The sequence below is a fragment of the Tripterygium wilfordii genome, chromosome 9 (assembly GCF_013401445.1).
Source record: "Tripterygium wilfordii isolate XIE 37 chromosome 9, ASM1340144v1, whole genome shotgun sequence".
NCBI lineage: Eukaryota > Viridiplantae > Streptophyta > Magnoliopsida > Celastrales > Celastraceae > Tripterygium > Tripterygium wilfordii.
This window is the reverse complement of record NC_052240.1, coordinates 12,618,876-12,640,488: the sequence shown is the minus strand read 5'-3', so window position 1 is coordinate 12,640,488 and position 21,613 is coordinate 12,618,876. Positions and strand designations below refer to the sequence as shown.

The 21,613-nt window shown below is 36.9% G+C and overlaps 4 protein-coding genes and 1 long non-coding RNA gene across 6 annotated transcripts; 3 read left to right on the top strand and 2 right to left on the bottom strand.

Annotated features, from left to right (window-relative positions):
- The first annotated feature begins 133 nt into the window (after positions 1-133).
- Positions 134-1,163, top strand: LOC120005726. Its single transcript, XM_038855517.1, has one exon. It carries the CDS (start codon positions 345-347, stop codon positions 897-899), a length of 555 nt encoding a protein of 184 aa, XP_038711445.1. The 5' UTR covers positions 134-344; the 3' UTR covers positions 900-1,163.
- Positions 1,164-1,641: 478 nt separating this feature from the next.
- Positions 1,642-5,042, top strand: LOC120005725 (probable polyamine oxidase 5). Its single transcript, XM_038855516.1, has one exon. The coding sequence runs from the start codon at positions 3,323-3,325 to the stop codon at positions 4,970-4,972; it is 1,650 nt and encodes a 549-aa protein (XP_038711444.1). The 5' UTR covers positions 1,642-3,322; the 3' UTR covers positions 4,973-5,042.
- Positions 5,043-7,996: 2,954 nt separating this feature from the next.
- LOC120004865 (beta-galactosidase-like) lies at positions 7,997-12,269 on the bottom strand. The gene is made up of 18 exons (XM_038854192.1): positions 11,872-12,269; positions 11,690-11,785; positions 11,492-11,604; positions 11,349-11,415; positions 11,166-11,258; positions 10,929-11,072; positions 10,764-10,852; positions 10,563-10,668; positions 10,387-10,474; positions 10,169-10,287; positions 9,922-10,086; positions 9,650-9,828; positions 9,460-9,569; positions 9,263-9,372; positions 9,053-9,163; positions 8,855-8,962; positions 8,551-8,756; positions 7,997-8,451 (listed from the first exon to the last, which is right to left on the bottom strand). Exons 1-18 carry the CDS (start codon positions 12,043-12,045, stop codon positions 8,340-8,342), a joined length of 2,190 nt encoding a protein of 729 aa, XP_038710120.1. The 5' UTR covers positions 12,046-12,269; the 3' UTR covers positions 7,997-8,339.
- Positions 12,270-14,739: 2,470 nt separating this feature from the next.
- On the bottom strand, positions 14,740-16,401 carry LOC120004866 (GATA transcription factor 21-like). The gene is made up of 3 exons (XM_038854193.1): positions 16,071-16,401; positions 15,538-15,933; positions 14,740-15,345 (listed from the first exon to the last, which is right to left on the bottom strand). The coding sequence occupies exons 1-3, from the start codon at positions 16,278-16,280 to the stop codon at positions 14,989-14,991; spliced, it is 963 nt and encodes a 320-aa protein (XP_038710121.1). The 5' UTR covers positions 16,281-16,401; the 3' UTR covers positions 14,740-14,988.
- A 3,412-nt stretch (positions 16,402-19,813) lies between these two features.
- Positions 19,814-21,380, top strand: LOC120006552. 2 transcript variants are annotated; one of them, XR_005470035.1, is made up of 3 exons: positions 19,814-19,891; positions 20,682-20,802; positions 21,114-21,380. It is a non-coding gene; the product is annotated as an uncharacterized LOC120006552 (long non-coding RNA). The 2 variants fall into 2 exon arrangements; XR_005470034.1 differs by lacking the exon at positions 19,814-19,891 and having other exon boundaries at positions 19,909-20,802.
- Positions 21,381-21,613: the final 233 nt, after the last annotated feature.

The following is a 21,613-nucleotide window of genomic DNA, read 5'->3' as shown; positions in this document are numbered from 1 at the left end:
TAGTCGAGAACTGCCACCCTGGCTAAATCACACTCCTGAACCGTCTAGATCAATCATTTCTAGATATAGCGGCTAAGAATTCATCTGATGACCCCACAAAATCACACAAACAACAAATATTAGAGTGGGATTGTGACAAGAAATTACAACTTTTTCCTTAATCGGCGAGATCCTTCTTTCTCACGTTGCCCGGTGAGCACTCTCAAAGTCTCAGTGGCAGCGAGCGACAGAGTGATTATTTGTAGAAAGTAACAAACTGTACGGCTCCCTACCTCACACACTCTCTCGTATACAACAAACACGCAATCGCAAATCGCGGAAACGTTAGTCTTGTTGGAGAGTCGATGGAGGAGACAAGGAAGCGGCAGGCGGAGGAAGACCTAGCCAGTACTGAATCGTCGCCGAGGAAATGCCGAAGTGTTTGTCCGTCTGAAGGGAAGTCGGAGAGTAACGGGGAGGTCGGAGAGGACATCATCTCTTGGTTATCCATAGACGATGAAACGGCAAGTGAACTATTGAAGCTTCTGGACCCCAACTCGGAAACCTGCGGTGCAGCAGCGACGACTAGGGTTAGGTTCATCTACAACCCGTACTCAAGGCCGTTGATCTTCCAGTCTTCGTCGTCCTACGTCACCATTAACAGCAACGAAGAGAGCTGCGGCTCCTCGTTCTCACACTCCGAATCCTCGATGATGGCGAGTGTAGACGCGCGTGGTATCAACATTTCCCGCCATCTACTGAGTGATGAAGGAAAGGCGGTGCGATTGGGGAGTCAAGTAGAGGATATTGGCGGCGGGTTGGAGTGGAATGAGGAGGAGGCGCGTGGGTGGGAAGCGGTTGAGGGCTACGATGGGATTGACTGGAATGATGATATGCTAGCAAGGTTTCTGGGTGAGTAGTCCTTTTATTTTAACGTTAATTCTTTTTTTTTTCTTTTTAGGGTTTTAGGATAAAAAGTAGTTTTCTACACCTGTTAATAGAAACACAGTAAAGGAATATAAGAGTTTTCTCCCCGAATCATCCACTGTTCCATTAACTGTGGTTTGATCTCGAATCATCAAATTCACAAGATAAGAAAATTAAGTCAATAAAAGAAGAAGTAGAAGAAGAAAAGTGTCCTTTGCTGGTAAAATTCTCATTCCTAATAATAGAAGATTTGAACATTTTCCTTGCTACCTTTCAAAGTTCAAACATTGCTGCGGAAGCCTGAAGACCATTCGGTGGCCCTATGAATAAGTGAGATGATAAAAGACCCCAGCCCAGCCATATGGGCTGTGGTTCAAATGAACTCGCCTAAAGAGGCCTACTTATTACTTGTATTGGGCCGATGACTGACAACAACGAAATTGTTTAAGGCCAGAAGCATTAGATCCATTTTGGATGGATCGATTAGAACGAGTCTTCACTTTTATCATGCCATTTTCTTCCATCATCTAGGCCACTCAAATTTGACGGTCAATACTCGGGTCTTTGTCGTCCCCAGTAACCAATACCGGTAATCTGACTAAGCTTGTAGAGATTGTTTGTTTCTAACCACTTACTTGGTAATAGCATGGGGGTAAATCTTTATGAGGTCAAACGGTATGAATTCGGAAGATCCTGAACTCGATTATAACTAGGAGCAATACCCTATAATCAGTTTGGAAAACTTCTTTGCGTGTGTTGAATTTGCAAAGTGTAAACTTGTATAATTTCGTTAAGGTTATCGAAAAATTGAGATTTTTTTGTATGATTTAAACGTGTCACGTTTAAGTTGTGGTGAAGTGAAGTAATTTTTACTGCTACTCTATTTAATTTTTTGATCAAGTAATGAAGACTACATATTGAAATAGTGTATTAATATTTAAAAGGAACTTGTAGCAAAAATAAAGAAGAATGATGGTCGATTATATATATTTATGTATAGTACAGTTGACAAGGAAGTATGTGAACAAGGCTAGTGTAATCATCTTTAATTAAGCTATGATACTTACATATCTTGCACTGCCTTTCATGAAGATCTTGAAGAAAGTTTAAGATTAGGATAATGTAAATAATTATGCAATAGATCTTTGTTAAAGAGATTGACAAACATATATATATATATATATATATATATATATATATGATTAAAATAATTAATTACGATGATGGGTCATAATAATAGAACCCCTAGCTATCATAGTGCTTGGAGCCACCAAGATTCATAGCTGATTTTTCCTCAAATTACTTATAATATAAATATGTTGCATTCATGACATTAGAGGGAAAAAATAGTTAATAATGATTAATGACCAAATTTTAGGGTTCATAAAATTAAACATGGTTCGAAAAAATCTACCACATATGAAATATCCCTCTCTATGTTTTTTTTTTTTAATTACATTTCACATAATTCATGACATTGACATGAGTGAAGTAAATTATAGTAAATGATATGTGTTGTCATGACCAATAAACGATTTAACACATGATATATTCTCTTTTAGTTGATTTGGTTACCAATAGAAGTTGTTTTTTTTCCTTAATAATAAAATAAGAATAAGAAAAAGAAAAATTTGCACGAGAGAAAATGGTGTAACCCATCAATTGAATGTAAGCCTTTCAAGTTTAGCCCTCAGGTACCTTCCATCAAAATAATGCTAATGCATGCTGAGTACTAACAATAATGGCGGCCATGTCTCCAAGAGAGAAAATAGTGCTTGAAGCCATAAAATATTGAATGCCAAAAAATTTCAAGTTTTAGCTTCTACACTGACAGATGTTTTAACAAAAAAAATTTGATTTATTTTTCTCTTATGTTTTCAATGTGGTGAAGTTTTACATATATGGGATCCCCCCCTCCATTTTGATTCATCCAATGACTTTGCATCAGTGTCGATAAGGACAAGTGACTTGTTTAGTTGGTGGGCCGTACCTTAAAATCAATTTACATGTGATTGGTTGGTGAGAGGCACTGTCAACCTTTTATTGCTCCTAGCATCACCATAATTCAATTGCCTTCGCAAACCTTAGATTTTTTCTCTCATTTTGGAAAACTGAAATGGTTATTGCAGCTTCTAATATTCCTGCAAATTGAGCAGCAGTGATCGAAGTAGATATGATATAAAGTCAAAAGAGTTTTAGGAAGATTTATTGAGTGAGTTATGTTTTTGGGTATGAGCTATTTTTACTAGAGTTGAAGAAAAAGTAGAGTCCTGTCTTTTACTAGAGAGAATAAATTATTATTGTTCTCGCTAAAAAGCCAAAACACCCACCTCTTATAAATTCTGCTTCAGTAATTCAATCTCACCCCAGAGTAGTCTTGGATATCTTTTGTTTTGTCTCTGTTTTTTCTGCAACAATGGTGGCCAAGAAGCCAAGAATTGTGATAATTGGAGCAGGAATGGCTGGTCTTACAGCAGCTAACAGGCTCTACACTTGTACTGCTTCAAAGGACTTGTTTGAGCTTTGTGTTGTTGAAGGTGGAGAGAGAATTGGTGGCAGAATTAACACTTCGGAGTTTGGTGGTGACCGGATTGAGATGGGTGCGACCTGGATCCATGGCATTGGTGGTAGCCCAGTTCACAAAATTGCTCAAGAAATCAATTCACTGGAGTCAGACCAACCATGGGAGTGTATGGATGGGTTCCTGAATGACCCAAAAACCATAGCAGAAGGTGGGTTTGAGCTAAATCCATCAATAGTTGAGCCTGTCTCCACCCTTTTCAATAACTTGATGGGTTTTGCTCAAGGAAATGTGATTGAAGATGTAGATTTAGTGACTAAAGCTTCCAAGATTCGTTCAACCACTGATGGTGATAAGCAGCTTAGTGTTGGTTGTTTTCTACGAGAAGGACTTGATGCTTATTGGGGTTTTGAGAAAAAACCAGAAGAGATCAGAGGTTATGGTAAGTGGACTAAAAAGTTACTTCAAGAATCCATTTTTTCAATGCAAGAGAACACCCAAAGGACTTACACTGCAGCTGGTGATCTGTACACTCTGGACTTCAATGCAGAGAGTGAGTACCGTATGTTTCCAGGTGAAGAAATCACTATTGCTAAAGGCTACATAAGTGTAATCGAGTCATTAGCTTCTGTTCTACCTCCTGGTTTGATCCAATTAGGCCGAAAAGTTGTGAAAATCGAATGGCAGCCTCAATCAACAGAGATGGTGAATGGGCATTCAACAAGTCCTGTGAAGCTACATTTCTCAGATGGGTCAAATATTGTTGCTGATCATGTTATTGTCACAGTTTCATTGGGTGTACTGAAAGCTAGTATTGGCCGTGATTCAGGTATGTTTAATCCTCCTCTTCCATCTTTGAAGGTCCAGGTCATATCAAGGCTAGGATATGGTGTAGTAAACAAGATGTTTGTGCAATTGGCTCAAAGAAATGATGACACAGAAGGTCCTGATCCCAACAAGTTTCCATTCCTGCAAATGGCTTTTCATCGACCGGATTTCGAATTAAGGCATAAAGAGATACCATGGTGGATGAGGAGGACAGCTTCTCTTTGTCCAATTTATAAGGATTCAAGTGTCTTGTTATCATGGTTTGCAGGGAAAGAAGCACTTGAACTTGAATCTCTTAGTGATGAAGAGATTCTTAGTGGAGTTTCAAGGACTATTTCTTGCTTTTTACCACAACCAACCCACAAGCACAAGCAAGTGAATCTTGATTCGGATGGTGATCAAGTGTGCAATGGTCATGCCAATGGAAGTGATGAAGTGAGATTCACAAAGGTATTGAAGAGTCAATGGGGCAATGATCCTCTATTTTTGGGTTCTTACAGTTATGTGGCAGTTGGATCAAGTGGTGATGATGTGGACAAATTGGCTGAGCCATTGCCAGAGATTGATGATACCTGTGAGAGTGCTCTTCCACTTCAGATCTTGTTTGCAGGGGAAGCAACACATAGAACCCATTATTCAACAACTCATGGAGCTTATTTTAGTGGTCTTAGAGAAGCCAATAGGCTTCTTCAACACTATCATTGTGTTGGGGTTTAGATACAATTAGCAATTTAGTATTTTATTTGTTTTTTTTCCCTATGAAATGGAGTATTAACTATTGAGTGAAGGAGGTAGACAGGGACAATTATTAGATGTATCGGCATCAACTAAAGAACCTGAAGTTTCATTTCATTTTTTTTTTTATAATCTCTCTCTTTAAACAGTTCTGGTTGATATTTAAAGCAAACCCATCAACATTATGTGTCTGGAATTGATTATTTGAAAGCTAAAGAGTAACGAACAACCGAACAAGAAAGCTTTGGATCCCACCTGTGTCTCTTTCTGTGTCCAAGTGTTCTGCTTTGTTTTGCTCTCTTAGAGGGACAGGATCCGGTAAACCCGCCTCTTTCCGTCAGCTTATTTATATCCTCTCGTGTATTGTATTGTATAGACTATAGTACACTGAAAGCCAATGGCTTATAAGTTTAGGGGTGCAAACAAGCCGAACCTGCTTCACTTTTAGGCCTTAACTCCTGCTCTTTTGCCTTAGAAAACCGAGTCAGGAATTTCGTCGAGCAGGTTGCGTGCATTATATGATTACATTGATCATTAGAGAGACTGGACCCAATAAGGAAATGAGAGGTCCCAATCCCATGCATACGTGAGATGCTTTGTACAGTAAGACAGTTTAGCTTCTCCCAGTAGACACTAGAACAACAAAAACAAACAAAACTTGGTACAGCAAGATTTTTCTCAGGGGCAGAATCCAATTACTCTGATTGCTAAAGACACAAAAATGAATGTCCATATCAGACTAGATAGATAGATCTACCCCCAGGTTTTCTGACTACTTATGTATCACATGAATCTAATTCCTGCTCGTCGGATCAGATTTTATGAATCCAACCAACGGCTACAAAGGGATCCCATGTCTCTTATTAATGGACCTTTGCTCAAGTTAGTCGATGAATCTCTGTGTCTAAATCATATTGACTCTAGATATTTTGATTTCTGAGTCCAATTTTCAGGGACATCAACAATATTTTAAAAAAAAAGACGACTTTTCTTAATCAATTAAGGTTTTTTTTTTCTCTTTTTTTGAGTGGGCCCAAATATTGCTGAGCTTTACTGCTTTACTGTTGTGCCACTGTATAGTCTAATCAGAGGAGCTACTCACAGAGACTCCATTATTGTATAATTTGTAATAACTCTCTCTCTGGCTCCCAAAGTAACTAGGGATGGTCCTCCTTTTAAATTTTTGTGGGCTTCAGTCAGTCTTTGATGATTTCACAGACCAATCTGTCTCACCCGGTACTTTTCTGGTTCAATAAGCAAACGAAGTAGAATCTACATTCCCCCTTCAGCGTACCACTGCACAAATGAAATCCTAACATGTTAAATTAGTTTTACTCTAACCTTGACTCCCTCCTTCGTTTTTTACTTTTTACCCTCTAATCATTCATCATTAATTAACTTCTTCTTTTTTGTCTGATCATCATTAATTAACTATTGAATGCTTTTTTGCTAAGGAACATAATGCGTTTTGGCTAATCTATGTCTAGTCTATTATTAGCTTTACCACAACATAAAGATACAATAGGGCATATCCAAAACTATTATGTTTTTTTTTTTGGGTAATCAAGACCAATACTATACAACTTTATTATTTTGACATCTTATATAAGTCAAAAACTCAGCCCGTCAAATCCGCTCGCACAGAAATTTTTCATCTGACGACAATGTAAATTGGGTCAAAACCCAACGCATGGCTATAAGAATATTACTTTTAGTGAGAATCGAATTCAAGGCTTGACGAGTTTCTACAGTTTGGACTTGGAGAGTGTTATCATTATACTATTACAAAAGTGGTTCGAAACATCCGGGACCCTAAACTTTAAACTTAATATTGACACAAAATTATTTCTAAGAATTTCATCATGGACTCAAATCTTCAAAGTAAAAGAGAAGAGAAAGAAAGTTGATACGGACTATATGGAATTATATATCCTAAGAAAAAGAAAACAATACATTGTGATGGTTATCAAGATAAACATCTATTGATCATTATTTTACTATAATTGAGACTCTTAGGCTTAATTAATTGATCAAGTTAATTATCTCTCATTGCTTTCTCCCCCCTCCTTTTTAATTTAGCTTTCTTTGAAAATGATTGACAATTACAAAATAAATACAGTGGATGCAACATAAACACTCATGTCATTTTTTAAAAAATGTATAAAAAAGGTTATTGGTGGACCAACAATTAATAATTTCAAATATTTATAGTCAATATAGTACTTAATATAGTACTTTTCTTTCTATTCAATTTATGGTGTGTGTTTGATTATCTTTTTTCATTTTGATATTATGAGACCAATCATACCCCACCTTAGGACAACATTTCATTTTCATTGTCCAATATCTTTATAAACCCAACAATGAAGTCCCTACTTGTTTATTTGCAAAATCTTGGATTAAATTAAACATAGGTGTGTCCACTTTGATTATTCTTTTCTAAATGATAATCACTTTTCTATCCTTAAGTGAGCCAATCAATCATGTCCAATTAAATAAAGCTACAATAGCATCCTTTAACTGGGCTAGGCCGCTACAATTTTTTTAGCTAGAAATGATTAAAATCACGATTTTAGATGTATTATTAAGTATTTTTGGTACTCACAATGTTAAAATATAATAAATTTTTGAAAAAAATTCTTAAACCCTATTTTTTTTTGGTAACGTGAAACTTATCCAATTACCCACAACATAATCTTAAAAGGAAATTGTAGCTAATTCTAATTAAAAGAATTGTAACCCCTCCATCGCAACTCCCTGTAACCCTTAATTCACTTTTTATTTTTTTCAAAATTGAAGAATATATCTACACATTGAATTGAAGTATTCAAGAAGACAATGGTTAGGGTTGATGGGGGGATTTTTGGAGTCTTGTGCAGCTTGACAACATAAATTACTATTTTTTTTAATTTATAAAAGTACTTGATTGATGATGCTAAAGCACAATCCTTGTAAAGATCTGCCCCCACATCTTTGATTTGTCCTTTTTCAGAAATACACACATCCTGGCCCATGGGCTTGGACTTTTATGTAATTTAAATTGGGCTTGAATTCGCCAGAATTTGGGCCCATACCCTACACTGCAAAAAATTTAAATCAGCCCAAACACTAGGAATCTAACTTGATTGCAAGAACTGAGAGTTTGGCTGACAGTTTCATTTGACTGAACTGATATTACAATTCAAAGATTTTGATTCAACAATCAAAATATATCAAATTTTGACACTAATCAGTGAAGAACATTGAATATCTGGATCTAATTTCAAATCACAGCTGATTGAGCATCCTTTTATTATATAAGATGATCAAAACATGAGTCTGTCAGTCTGTCTCTTCATCAAGGTTCTATTCACTTTGGTGTTCTCATGACAAGTTTGATCCAAGTAGGATCACCACCCAACTCCTCAAAGACAACCAGAGTGTTCCCTTTCGGCCACATCCACGCTCGCGGAACATGGTACCTGAAAATTGGTTTACATTGGATTTGTAGTTTATATGAAAACAAAGTGAGACTGATGGATAATGGATAGATTTTCTGCTACCGATGAATTAACTTTTACCATTTCTGAGATGGCTCGCCGCAACCAGCTAGGCACTTGGTCTCAGTATACCAATCAGCATAGTCACATTGGCTACATTTACCAGAGGCTTTGTTTGCAGCCCAGTGACGTCCAATGCTTTGTCCATTTATCCACATCTGGCCTTTTCCCATGCTGCTCATGTCTAAGGCTAATGGGTCATTGCCTAGCGGTGCATCGAACGTCGTCTGCAAAAAATGTGACAGTAGTAAGATCCTCTAAGTTAATGTATTGGAATATTAGATCAGTAGTTGGAAGTTCGAAATGACTACTGGTTCTTAATTACCTTGTACCATGTCAATGGCTTTCTTTTGGCTATCCAATTTCCTTCTGCCCACTTAACGAATGAGCCTTTGGGTGAGAAGAGATTCATTGCTTCACCTTCTAAACCAATCTGCTTGAGCCATTCAAATTTATTGGATTGTGGTATACTGGCATTGGAAGACATAATGAGCAGAAGGACAAGTAGGGAAGAAATAATTACCTTGTATGTCCATTTCCATCTTGACATGTCCCAAGTACCGGAATTGAGACCCTGTAGTGTTACAGGGCCAAGAACCCCAACATTCCATTTCTCAAAATGCACGCCAATGTTCTTCGATCAATGGTCGATAGATAGAGAAGAAAGATGTCAGATTGCAGACCAAATTACATATATATATATATAGTATGAAATTTGTGTCGGAGTACTGACCGCAAGGCCAACAGAAACACTAAGTAATGCAACCTTGTTAACACCGGCTTTCAGGTTCACTTTACCACTAAATGTTATTCTTGGATCTTCCATGCTACCATAAACAGTTCCTGCAAAAGAATTTCAGAACAAAAAGATTATGAAAAAAAGAAGAAGAAGTCTTTAGGATAGTTGGCATAAAAATGATGTCCTCATACCTACTAATTCCCAGTTTACGAAGACATTCAAAGCATGACCTGCAGACTTTACAGTAAGGACAGGAAGTTGTCCAGTCTTTAGAAATCCTTCATTGGCACCTATGGTGACACTGAAGGTCACAAGCTTTAAGTAAGTAATGTAACCATAGAAAGAAAATGTATCATTAGAGAGTAATTGAAGCAAACTTACTCTGTCATGTACCACAAGTAGTCTGTTTTGTCCCAAGTCACGCTTACTTGTTCGCGTAAACCGTCTGCTGTAAATGTATTCTTATCAGAAGGAGATGCAACTGCTTCAGTATATGAGTGCCAATAGTATGACCCCTTATTCGCAGGCCACATTCGCGGCCGCATACCGCTGGACGCAACCTACAGAATGATATCAACATCAGAAAAAGAGAAACAGGAGCTAAAAATGGTACTGAAACCATACAAGTTTTTTTTTTTTTCTGTTTCAGTCACCTGTGCAGTGTTGAATAGTACTGTCTTGCAGTCAGGGAGAATGCTGATGGACCAACGGGGAAGGGTGTACGGAAAATGTTGATAGCTCACATTTACCTCCCAATGAGTGTCATAGTTAGCTAGGAATGCACAACAACCCCCAGCTTTGTACCAGAACACATGAGCCTTATAGCACAAATAGAAGAATTTATCAGCTTAGATGAACAAATACTCGAGTTTTATCGCTGGGAGATGAAAAGAGAATTACTTCCTGATGCTTCCCAAGAGATGTTACAGTGGGATTTCCATTGGTTAATGCTGGTTCACACTGCTTGATGGCTCTATGCATGTTCTTTAAATGGCTCCATTTTGGTTCCCTTGCCATTCCTATTAAGTTTAAGACAACCGTCGGCCATTAATCCATTTCTGGTGATTTGGAAGTGAAGTAAACAAATATCTTAATCAAGATTGCTATGAATGTTATACCATATTCATCGATTGGAGCGTCGTAGTCATAGGAAGTCGCGATGAAGGGGCCACCAGATGTTCTTCCAAAATTAGTCCCTCCATGATACTGTTAAGCAGTGCAGTTCACTGGTTCACTTGCTGTGATATCAAGTTATGCACTAGATTGATGGGATTGATTACTCAGTAAAACTCACCATATAATAATTCACAAATGCACCTTTGTTCTGTATAAAACTTGCAACTGAAAATGCCAAGTCCTCTGCAGGCCTGTACGGAACTGGACCGCCAAACTTCGTTAACCTGATAGAATCATCATTGGAAAAACTCATAACAAGGTCAATGCATGCATGTATCAAGTTATTATATGTAGGTTGTATTTATATGGGGAGAATTACCAGCCACTCCAGTTCTCAGTCCATAGTTTGGGCTTATAGTTCTTGTTAGGATAGAACTTGTCACAATAGAAACCATTGCAGGTGTTGATCTGTAAGACCAAATTAACATGTTAGTAATCACTTCACTTGTGTAACGACGTAGCGAGATTATATTTCTGTACTTACAATTGGATCAGGAGCATCCATTTGCTTGCACATGATCCATGGAACTCCGACTCCGAGACTTTCAGCAAATCCTGCTGCCCATTTCACATAATTTTTTGCAGGTTGTCCAAGTGAATACTCCACAAGATCATATTCATTTTCTATCTGTCATCACATCATCAAAAGTTGCTTGCAATGGAGAAATTCTAGGACAATTGGAATCAGGATCAGCAGAAAAAGAAAAGAAAAGATTGAAACCTGAGCCAGAATTATAGGACCTCCTTGTGGTTCAAACAGTTTCTCTTGTTTCATCATATATACAATTTTTTCAGTAAATGACTTCATTGCTGCCTACAATGGAGTAACAGGAGAAGATCATGACGAGTCGATGATACAAAGATGCATACATGCATTAAAACGTTAGGAGAAATAATAATTAACCTTGAAAGGTTCATTGTCTGTTCGAAAATCGATACCCGGAACAAACTTGAGCCAAACAGGAAATCCCCTGAAATAGAACAGATCAGTTTGGTTGGGCACAGAACACATTGTGTACAGAAATGTATCTCTTTCATTCTCATTACCCATAATTCCATTCAGCACAAACATAGGGTCCAATCCGGAGATTAACGTAAAGGCCAGCTTGCTGCACCAGTTTTATGAATCGAACCAGATCGTACCGATCCTCAAAATAGTACTGGACAAACAAAAACAAGAACTTGCGAGTCATTGATCAATGGAGGAAATAAAAAGAAAAGCAAATGTGAGAGATTTGCATTTACTTTTCCCTGAGAAGGTTCATGTCCATTCCAAAACACATATGTCTGAATCACATCCAGGCCTCCGACTTTCGCCTTTTGAATAAGGCCAGGCCACATCTGTGAACGAAACAAGAAAATCACAGAATCAATGAACAACAATAACCCAGAAAATTCTACAACAAAATATGTATATATATACATACATCAGGAGTGCTTCTTGGGTAGTGAATGGATCCTGACATAAGAATCCTTCTTTGGCCATTGATGAGGATAGCTTCTTTGTCATAAGACACAGTGGCCTTTGTAACAGAGATCCATAATGTACACAAAACTAACAACAACAATAGCTTCAACATTGTAAAAACTCTTGAAGACATAATCACTTGTGTATGTAATTGAGATATATATATATATATAATATAATACTTGCAGAGACTGATCAGTTTCTTAAATATGTGAAAGAGTGGAGAAGATGTCGGATGTGTATGGTTAGGTCAAAATCACTAATTGCCTTAAAATAGCAGCGGAAGCGATGCTTGAGGAGAGGACTACGTGGATGTAAGCTTGATGGAAGAAACCTTTGAATACTTAATTATCATCCATGATCCATGAATGGCCATGCAAAGAATATATATATATATATATATATATATATATATATATATATATATATATATATATATATATATATATGTTAGTTTAGATAGACACCATTAATGCCCAATTTTCGCAAATTGAGTGTTGTAATGCACTACTTTATTTGTTATTTCTAAGGAAGGAAGCGTTTACGTTTTGTTCTTGCATAACTGTACGTGGCTTCCAATTTTAAAATTCTGTTAAAAGATGTGACTTCTTGTTATATATTCTTCCTTGTGAAGCATATCATAAATAAATTAAGGATTTGTATTGGTGACTAGATATGATTAGGCCATGCAATTGATGAACATTTAAAACACGTCATTTGTAAATCTTGATTATCTTGATAACTACTTGGGCGGAATACGGATGATGATCAATGTGAATGCCACTTTTCATTATTTTCAAGCACTGGGTATCAGTGATTAGTCCATGTCACAACTAGTGCATGGGAGTTGCTGAGTTTTTCATGTGGCCCGGGGTTTACTAGTCAATTGTCCGGTAGAAAATTGAGTGGATTTCACGTTACAAAAAAAGGGACCCAATATAATCTCGATCATAATCCCAACAATAACAGAAAGAATAATGTTTCATCCATCCAAAATGTGACTCTCATTTAACCCTAATTAATGTCGACTATTAGATGTTAAGTACGCTCTACATATGTGTTTATAATCAACGGTTATTTCACATGTCGCATAGATTTGAGGTTAAAATGAGTGATTTATTTTGAGTGAATGTAGCATTAGTCAAAATGAAAATTGAAAATGACTCCAAATATTTGCCATTGAAGTTGCTTTTGTGTAACCCTAAAAAAAATCACAAAAATAAGCTTCAGGGGAATCTTTGACTAAAATCTATAGATTGTATTGTTGTAAAGATTAAATTAATTAGCGTGTATTTTGTCTGAGACTAACAATTTACACAAGCCCAAGCCCAAGCACAATTACCAAAAAAAGAAGCCGAGGTCCAATCTAGAAAGAAAAAGTAGCGCGAAATCTGATAATCGTAGTTTATATATGTTCGCATTCATTGACAAACTCCATGGGGGTCTCTTCTCCAATCTCGCTCTACAATTCCAAAACCTAAATCAGACTTCACCAATCTAAGAACAACGACAAGAGATGACTCGCTTGACGTTGCTTCATCAATCTCTCATTAAGATTCTGTTACTTTATCATTCTTTATTGGGTTGAAACATTTCATGTCATTTATAAATACATGGCTTAATAGTACATTTGATCTCATATTCTCATGCATGTTTGCGGGCTTATGAAAATGGCCTTTACGTTTTGCAAACTATTTCTCATTAAATGCGACTTGGGCCGTCCAGGTTACAAACTTGCGTTTAATAGCGGCAATGCACCCCATGAGGCCCAAAGGATTTCGCGTCCAGCCAATGATACTATTCGGGCCTAGATTTGGCCCAATCAATCCACATCCCTTCCGGGCCCTGCCTTCTGCTTTCTCTCAACAATCTTCTCACCACAGACTAGCCACGAAATCCAGATTCTTGTTCATGCATATAAATGGCAGAATGTTCTACTTTTATACATAGGTATATACACAGTAAGCATTATTGGATATTTGATTAATTCCACTTTTATACATATATATACACACACACACACAGAGTAAGCATTATTGGATACTTGGTTAATTAAACTAGCTAGTCAGGGACCTCAGGGTTTGTGATTCAAAAGGCACTTGTAAAGTTGTAATCATTCACACAACAAATTGCTTTGTGCACTTGGATTTCACAGTTCATCATGTCCAGCTTTTATCAGTTGGTTCTGACATGTACATGGTCCGATCGGAATGCAGACAAAGTCTGTGACAAAAAAAAGTACAATATGTTATAGGCCATTTTCTTCCCGTCAGATCCCAAAAAAGCTGTGTGTACCACCATGAATCTTCACCATCATGATTGATAGACCAAAAAAAAAAAAGGACATACACAAATGACAACTGCTTTCCTCATGACCTAGCTAGCTAGCTTGTCATCATAAGATCGGGAGGCTCTACAATTCTCATATAATGGTTTGGGATGTATGTTATATTGCACCACACTTTTGTATATATTTTCTCTATCAGACTTATTCTCCACCATTGAACGAGAATTTTAAACTCTGAAAAATTCCAGAATTCTTTCATCCGTCATTATGTATCAATGTATGGATGTACACACCACCATTAATTCCATTCACTGAGTTAGGGTAACTATATATAAGGGTCAAAGTACATTCAATTGTGTGCGTATATATAATTGTTTGAATTACGAACCTCAATTCCAAACAAAATATATAAAAACTTAAGAACCTCAATTGATAAATTAAATAAATAAAAAAAAAAAACTTGGCGCTTACTAGTTGAAACTATCAGTATTGAGAGAACAAACTGATCAAGCACATGAGCAAAAGAATATGAAACCTCAAGTACCCTTAGTAAATTTATTGATTTTCCAAAACATAATAAGAAATGTAGGTGAACAAGGGACCCAAAATCTTAGTTATCAACCTCTTCAAAACCCAACTATATCCCAAAGAGATATGATCACACTACTATATATATATATATTCAATCTCATTACTAAAATTCTCTCTTATATCACTACTGACAAGCTTTCACACACACACACACACGACTCTAGCTAGCTAGATATCTATAATACTAATAGTACTCAATTAACCACGAATAAGGCCATAAGATAAAGCCATTAGCAGGATTGCGGCTTCTTTCTCGTCTTGAGGAAATACTTGCTGATAAGCTGTGCTGTTCTTGCTTAATATCATCTGCAAATCTTCGAAACATATTTTCTTTCTTCCTCGACTAGGTTGGGAAGTGAGCTTGTACCTTTTCTTGATTGGAAGAGTACTGTAACTTTCATCTGATGATCTTTTGTTTTTGTTCTTCACTTTATGGTCAGTACTCTTCTTCATACTTGTTGTTAGTGGTGGTGGTGTTTCAACTGCACCATTTGCAGGCTTCGCCATAGCTCTCCTCGCCTTTCTTTGCCTTATCCCGCAGGCGTTGCAAAGTGACTGCAACAATGTATACAAGAGTGCATTAGTTACCAAATTAGGTTAAATCACCATCACTCACAAATAACGCCAAAGTTGCAGGCACATGCGTTAAGAGATTCAAACAACCAACTTAACCATCTGAACCAATGATTTTTTGTTAAAATCAAAGCTTAAGCTACTAGAGGAAAAGCACACATAATTGGTATATACCTTGGGACCTGTAGGTCCACTTCTCCAAAGAGGGGTCTTAGTTGTGTTGCAATCAGTACAAACCCTAATTGCGTTGTTGCTATTGATGTAGGGATTGTTAATTTCTTTGTGATTATCAGTTTGTGAAGTTGTTGATCGGTGCTTCTGAGTCTCCGACGAATGAGTAGAGTGATCTGTGACCACTATTTGATTTGAATTCATCATCTTCTCCATCAACCTCATCTTTGATGACATCCACTTGACTGAGCTACTACTCTCACTCGGATTTCCATTTCCATTTCCATTTCCATCGTCGTTCTTCCAATCAATACATAATTTGTTGTCACTATTAGTATTCTCAGTCTTTAGCATCGATGGGCGATCACATGATCCGTTGTGTGAAACAAATATATTGCCCTAGTTAACCAAAATCACATCAGAAAAATTAGCAATCACAACACTATATCAAGAAAAAAAAAAAGAAGAACTAGCAATACTTTACTGCTATGTACAATCCACTGAAATTCAACGCTAATTTAAAGAAAAAGAGTTACCTGATGTTGTATCTGTTGCGATTCCCTGTAATAACATGGTTCTCCTTGTTCTTGATTAGAATTGAATAAGATTGAATTTGAAAGAGGACATGATGAAGATGAAGACAAGGATGAAGCTTGTGGTTTTAAATAGAAGAGGTGTTGATGATCTTCTTCATGAAGCCCTAAAGGGAAAGAAGTAGAAGGTGAATGAAAATTAGTTGAAGTCATTGATCAGACAAAGATGATCAGAGAACAGTGTACTTAACCAATAGGGGTTTGAGGAGATCGATCAAGTACTTGATAGATAGAGAGAGAGGGATCAAAAGGAAAACCGTGAGTAGTGAAATTGAAAGTACAAAATAAAAAATAAAAAACAGCTTAATTAATCTCTTAGAGAGTTCAAATTATATAAAGCAGTCTTGTGAATAAGGAGGACACACGACATATATATGGGGGGCCACAAGAGATTCACGTGACTCTAGTACCTCCTCCATGATTAATTATCAAAGCAAAGACAATCAGAAAAAGAGGAATATTATGTGTGTTTGGTTACCATTTGGGTTATACGGTCGTAGTCTAGTTGATGAATCTCTCTAGAGTTAAATCACATAGGTTATAGTCTAGTTCGATTATCACTGGGAGTAATACCCTTGCAGCAACGCTTTGGACTTTGTCTCACGTGCGAAATTTCTGCAAACGCAGGCCTAACAACCCGAATTTAGACCCATATTAGATGTCTAAATGACAAATCTGTATGGTATGCACGCAGGCCTAACACCCCGAGCTAAGCTCATATTGAATGTATAAATGACAAACTTGTTTGATATTGTTTTTGGTTAAAAAAAACAGAGAGAGAGTGTGTTTAATGTTTAATTGCAGCCCCATATGACAAAAACCCTATCTCTCTGGACCAAAAGTCTGCACCAATATATCCATAATGTCCATCGTCCAAGCATGATGAGAAAAGAAAAGTATTATTGGTTAGTCCAAGAAGGAAATTCGATTTAGACAGGATCATCTATATTTGATTATTTAATGCTAACATCTTAGACCAATTATATTATACATACATCTTATCTTGCACGAATATCACTAAAGAGAATTTAGATGTTATTAAATGTATGGACTAAAGAAAATTAATATTTGGTTGATTCCAATGGTGTATATACTGTATATATACCTATATCATGTACTGATGTACAGAGACCTCGTTGAAGATGACAAAAAGGTTATCTTGCATGGTATCTTCTGTACATACTACAGACAATCCTCCATATTATTGTTGCCAAAAAGCATTGAATGCTTGTGTTGGGCAAACGACTGTGTGGACAGATACAGCATCTTCACTCCACAATCTTCCTCCCCTACTTGAAGTTACAAAACGAAAAAATGACTGGTCATAGAAGCGTGGTGCGGGCTTTAGCAGGCCGCTCGAGATTTACATCCACTTAGCTCGAGATTTACATCCACTTAACTGTGCAAATGGCATGTTAGGTTGGTGATTCCTCGGTTATCAAGAAAAACCCTCAAATTATTGGAGATTAATTAAAAACCCTTCCATGGCAGTACTAATTGATTGAGGGTTTCTATTTTTGTATCTTATCTAAAAAAAAAAATGAGGGGTACTAATATTCCTCAATAATTTACAGTTTCTCCCAAGCTGGTTCAAGCAGCTCACATCACATGAACAAACAATGACTTCACAATCTCTATATATCTGCAACGCACGCATTAATTACTCCCTTCATCACTACCCTTTGTCTCTGGATCCTCTCCAGTCTCCACACCGATATATATGTCCGTGTTTGTGAATTTTTGTTTCTTAATATATATATATTCTGGCAGGCATTATTTTGTTCTTTTTTTTTCCCCTGTATATATGTCCTCTCTATGTGCCATGTTCACGTCACACATCTGAATGAGTACTATTTGTTGATGAGGGGATTGATATCCGCTAATGTTCACGCCCAGTGGTGTACCTGAGTTTACAGGAGCCGCGGGTCAGCTCTAGAAAAGGGGCCCGTGTTTTCTTTTTTATTTATTTTAAAATTAAAAAATTTTCTTTTATTAGTTTTTTAGTTGAAATACGTGGAGAATTGTTAATTTTTAATTAATTTTTTATGTTTATATTAATATAAAATCAATATTTTTTTAAAAATTTGGGGCCCGGGGCGACCCCCGCGTCGCCCCACCCCAGGGCCGCCTCTGTTCACACCCAGGAGGGTTGCTATACTGATCGCTGCTGCCCACCCTTTTCCAAGAAAAGTAATATAAACCATAAAAGATTGACATTTTTTACAAATTTGGATTTTAAGAGTATTGGTATGTCACATACTATTAGAATTAGAGCCTTTACCTAATAATATGGGATTTGAATAGTGTAGTTCTTCCTCTTTTCGAGCTTAATACTAATGGACTGTCCAAACGACACGCTTGCTAAGTTGTTCTTGATCACAAAAAAACCGTAATACTTCTTTTTTGAAATGACATTCAAAAAATATCTTAAGTGTGTAGATATATAAGTTATTATTATCTTAAACTATTTGTGTGTATGTGTATATCAGAAAATAATAATAATATATATCCATATAAAAAAAAGAAATGAATTATTTCCGATAGTAAGATAGGCTACGTGTGTGGAGTAGGAATCACTCACTGCAATCTGCAATCTGCATGTCAAACAATAGAGACAAGGACAACGACATTTGTGAAACAAAATGATGGTGTAACTTGTCAGGTACTATATAGTATATCTCCAAATTTAGCAGGTTGTTTTCAATACGGTCCTCGCCTTGTCCATTTGAGCTACATGACACTGTATCCTCATTGGCTTAAGGTCCCATATATTCCCCCCTCTCTCTTAATTTTCTTTCTCTCTCTAGATAGATATATTATGGATCTGATCATCTTATGGTGGCTGATTTTGTTACCCCGCGGAGCACACAAGAGCCAACCATGTCTTTTGGTTTGTGTGAATCATTTGATGACAACTCCACATGCAATACATAATATATACCAAGTTTTGACCTTTAGAGATCTGATCTGACGTGATTATAAACTAGGGTCATCATGCCCACGTGCACATAAATTTTTTGTATGACGACATGATAAATTGGATCAAAGCCCAGCATGTAACCACATGAATATTACTCTCAGTGATAATCAAACTCAGTGCTTTCTGAGTTTAGACGATTTGATCCCAGAGAGATTTACTAACTAAACTATCACCGCGGCACAAATTAAATTATATATTTGAAGACTAAAAAATCAAGAGAAGATTTTCCAAGAATTTTATTTGGTGACCTGTTATTGGTGGAATTAGCGATAATGTTAAGATTAGTTAGCGAATCTAACTGGGGCATATGTCCGAAACAATAAATGGATTGAAGAAAATGGATAAGGTTTTACAAAGGGTACTTGTTCCTAATTCCTAAATGTGGTTGGGAATTAATCAGGTCCTTAATCTGCCAAGTAATGGAATCATTAGTTTGTCTTTATTATAAGGTACTACAGCTTGGAGCCATGGAATCAATATACATATGGATAGTCATATATGTGGGCTTTTGATCAGACCAAACTTTAGTCAAGCCCAAATTAGGAAATCGATTCTGGACCTGGTACTTATGTTGGGCTTCATGGGCTATGCTCTCATACAAGTCCAACCATCCCGTACCTTCCGGTTATGTATGAGTCGGCGAGGCCGGTATTTTTATTGGGCTATGTCATATGGAAACGATTTACGGCCCAACCAAAAGTGGTTCGCGAATTGGAGTTGGCCGTTGGGAATTGATTTTTGGTAGCGCCGCGCTCACTGGTCTGTCCCGATTCCGCTCTCCCAGGTCAGTCCCGCTATCCTCATTCATTTACTGAAACCCTAGGTGAGACGATGTTTGATTCGTGTTTTAGGGTTATAATTCTGTTTGATGGTGCATCAACTGTGACATCAATAATTATGAACCAGCACCATGAATGTAACTATTCAAAGGAATTGATGGTTTTCTTCTTTTTTTTGTTGTGTTTGGAACTAGAGTGTTAACTGTCAACAGCAATGTCCATGCTTTCCTATGGGCAGTAAGAAATACTGAATTGATACTAAGGAAAATATGTTCTTTTGTGAAGTGTCGATAGTAATTCTCACCAACTATCATCTGAAAAAAGGTGAAATGGTGTTGGAGCTGATTTTACAATTTTTTTACCAAGATCTTATCAATTTTTTGGCATTTTTGATGCATTGAATCACGAGGAAACAGCTTCGTTCATGTTGTTGTGCATGTAAAGCTGATTTTTCTATGGACTGCTTGATGGCGCTACTTGAATCTCAGACAACTTCATGATCCCTATTTTAGTCTTTCTTATCTTCTTATTCTTCTTCAAGTTGGAGCAGAATAATCCTAAGAATTAAAGAGACATGTGCATAAGCATTCACTGTATGTAATTAGAGTTAGGTTGCAATGTTGAATGGGGTAGAGCTAGCAATCCTGCAAGTTAAATGGTTTCTGAGTAATGGTCCTTATGATGTGAGGCTGTGAGCAACTAACCATACTGGCTTTCTTATACTTTACGACTTTGGACAGTTTGTTGTGATTAGCTTTAACAATGGCAACATTTTCCTTTTGTTCTTGCCTTCAGGTGGTTGGAAGATAAAAAAGGTAAACAACACCCATGCATAGGGCTCCCGCTGTGGGCGGGGTGACGGGGACAGAGACAAGCAATATGTACACATACCTTACCCCTTCACAATATTTGGAAGGTGAAAAATTGAATTTTTCCTATGTAAAATTAAAGAATAAAGTTATAAACACCCCTTTTTGTCGTGCTTATTATCATTACGATTTCAGGATTCATGGGATGATGATGTTGCTGTTGATAACATTATGGCAATCTTGAGCATTTTTTTCCTTTGAGAAAATGGTGGCTTTTTTTTAATGATGTGCTATATTTCAATTCTCAGCTCTATCTATTTTGCTTTTCCTATTAATTTTTCTTGTGCTAGCAAGTTTTGACATCAAGATTTTTCTTTTTGCTGAAAACGTGACTGCAATTTATTTGCTACTGTAGCAGTTTCCTCTGATCCTCATGTAAGGAGTCTGTCCCAAAGCCCGCAAAAGAGCCTGTAAGGGCAAAGCAGCTCTCCATGAAGATAAGCAACGCCGGCGTTTTAGCTGGATGTTCAAAGCTAAGAATCCTGAATAGAAGACACGATTTGATGAAAAGAAATCCATCCTGAAACGGCTGATATGTTCAAAATCCATTTCCAGTATTTGATTGATACATGTCTTTCAAATTTCTGAAATTACTTTGAATAGAAGAACTGAGTTACAGAGGATACTCATTTTGATGTTAATCCGTTGTGAAACGACCATTTTGAACATATTGTCAAAGGTCATGAGTGATGACAGATATCAGATGCAACTGCTTGTTTAGTGAGGACATTTTATGTGCTTTTCAATGAATTCAAATTGATTTCCCAAAGAAGCAGCTTCTATCTATACTTTAATGGCGGAAACCCATGTCAATAATCAACCCATGATGGTCTGCCTTTCTACTTGTCGCAGAACGAT

Coding starts and splice junctions, on each gene's coding strand:
- LOC120005726 (XM_038855517.1), top strand. CDS start 345: ATGGAGGAGACAAGGAAGCGGCAGGCGGAGGAAGACCTAGCCAGTACT.
- LOC120005725 (XM_038855516.1), top strand. CDS start 3,323: ATGGTGGCCAAGAAGCCAAGAATTGTGATAATTGGAGCAGGAATGGCT.
- LOC120004865 (XM_038854192.1), bottom strand. CDS start 12,045: ATGTCTTCAAGAGTTTTTACAATGTTGAAGCTATTGTTGTTGTTAGTT. Junction 10,087..10,168: donor CTCTTGGGAAGCATCAGGAA/GTAATTCTCTTT, acceptor TTGTGCTATAAG/GCTCATGTGTTCTGGTACAA. Junction 8,452..8,550: donor GGCGAGCCATCTCAGAAATG/GTAAAAGTTAAT, acceptor ACCAATTTTCAG/GTACCATGTTCCGCGAGCGT.
- LOC120004866 (XM_038854193.1), bottom strand. CDS start 16,280: ATGACTTCAACTAATTTTCATTCACCTTCTACTTCTTTCCCTTTAGGG. Junction 15,934..16,070: donor CGCAACAGATACAACATCAG/GTAACTCTTTTT, acceptor TTGGTTAACTAG/GGCAATATATTTGTTTCACA. Junction 15,346..15,537: donor GTGGACCTACAGGTCCCAAG/GTATATACCAAT, acceptor ACATTGTTGCAG/TCACTTTGCAACGCCTGCGG.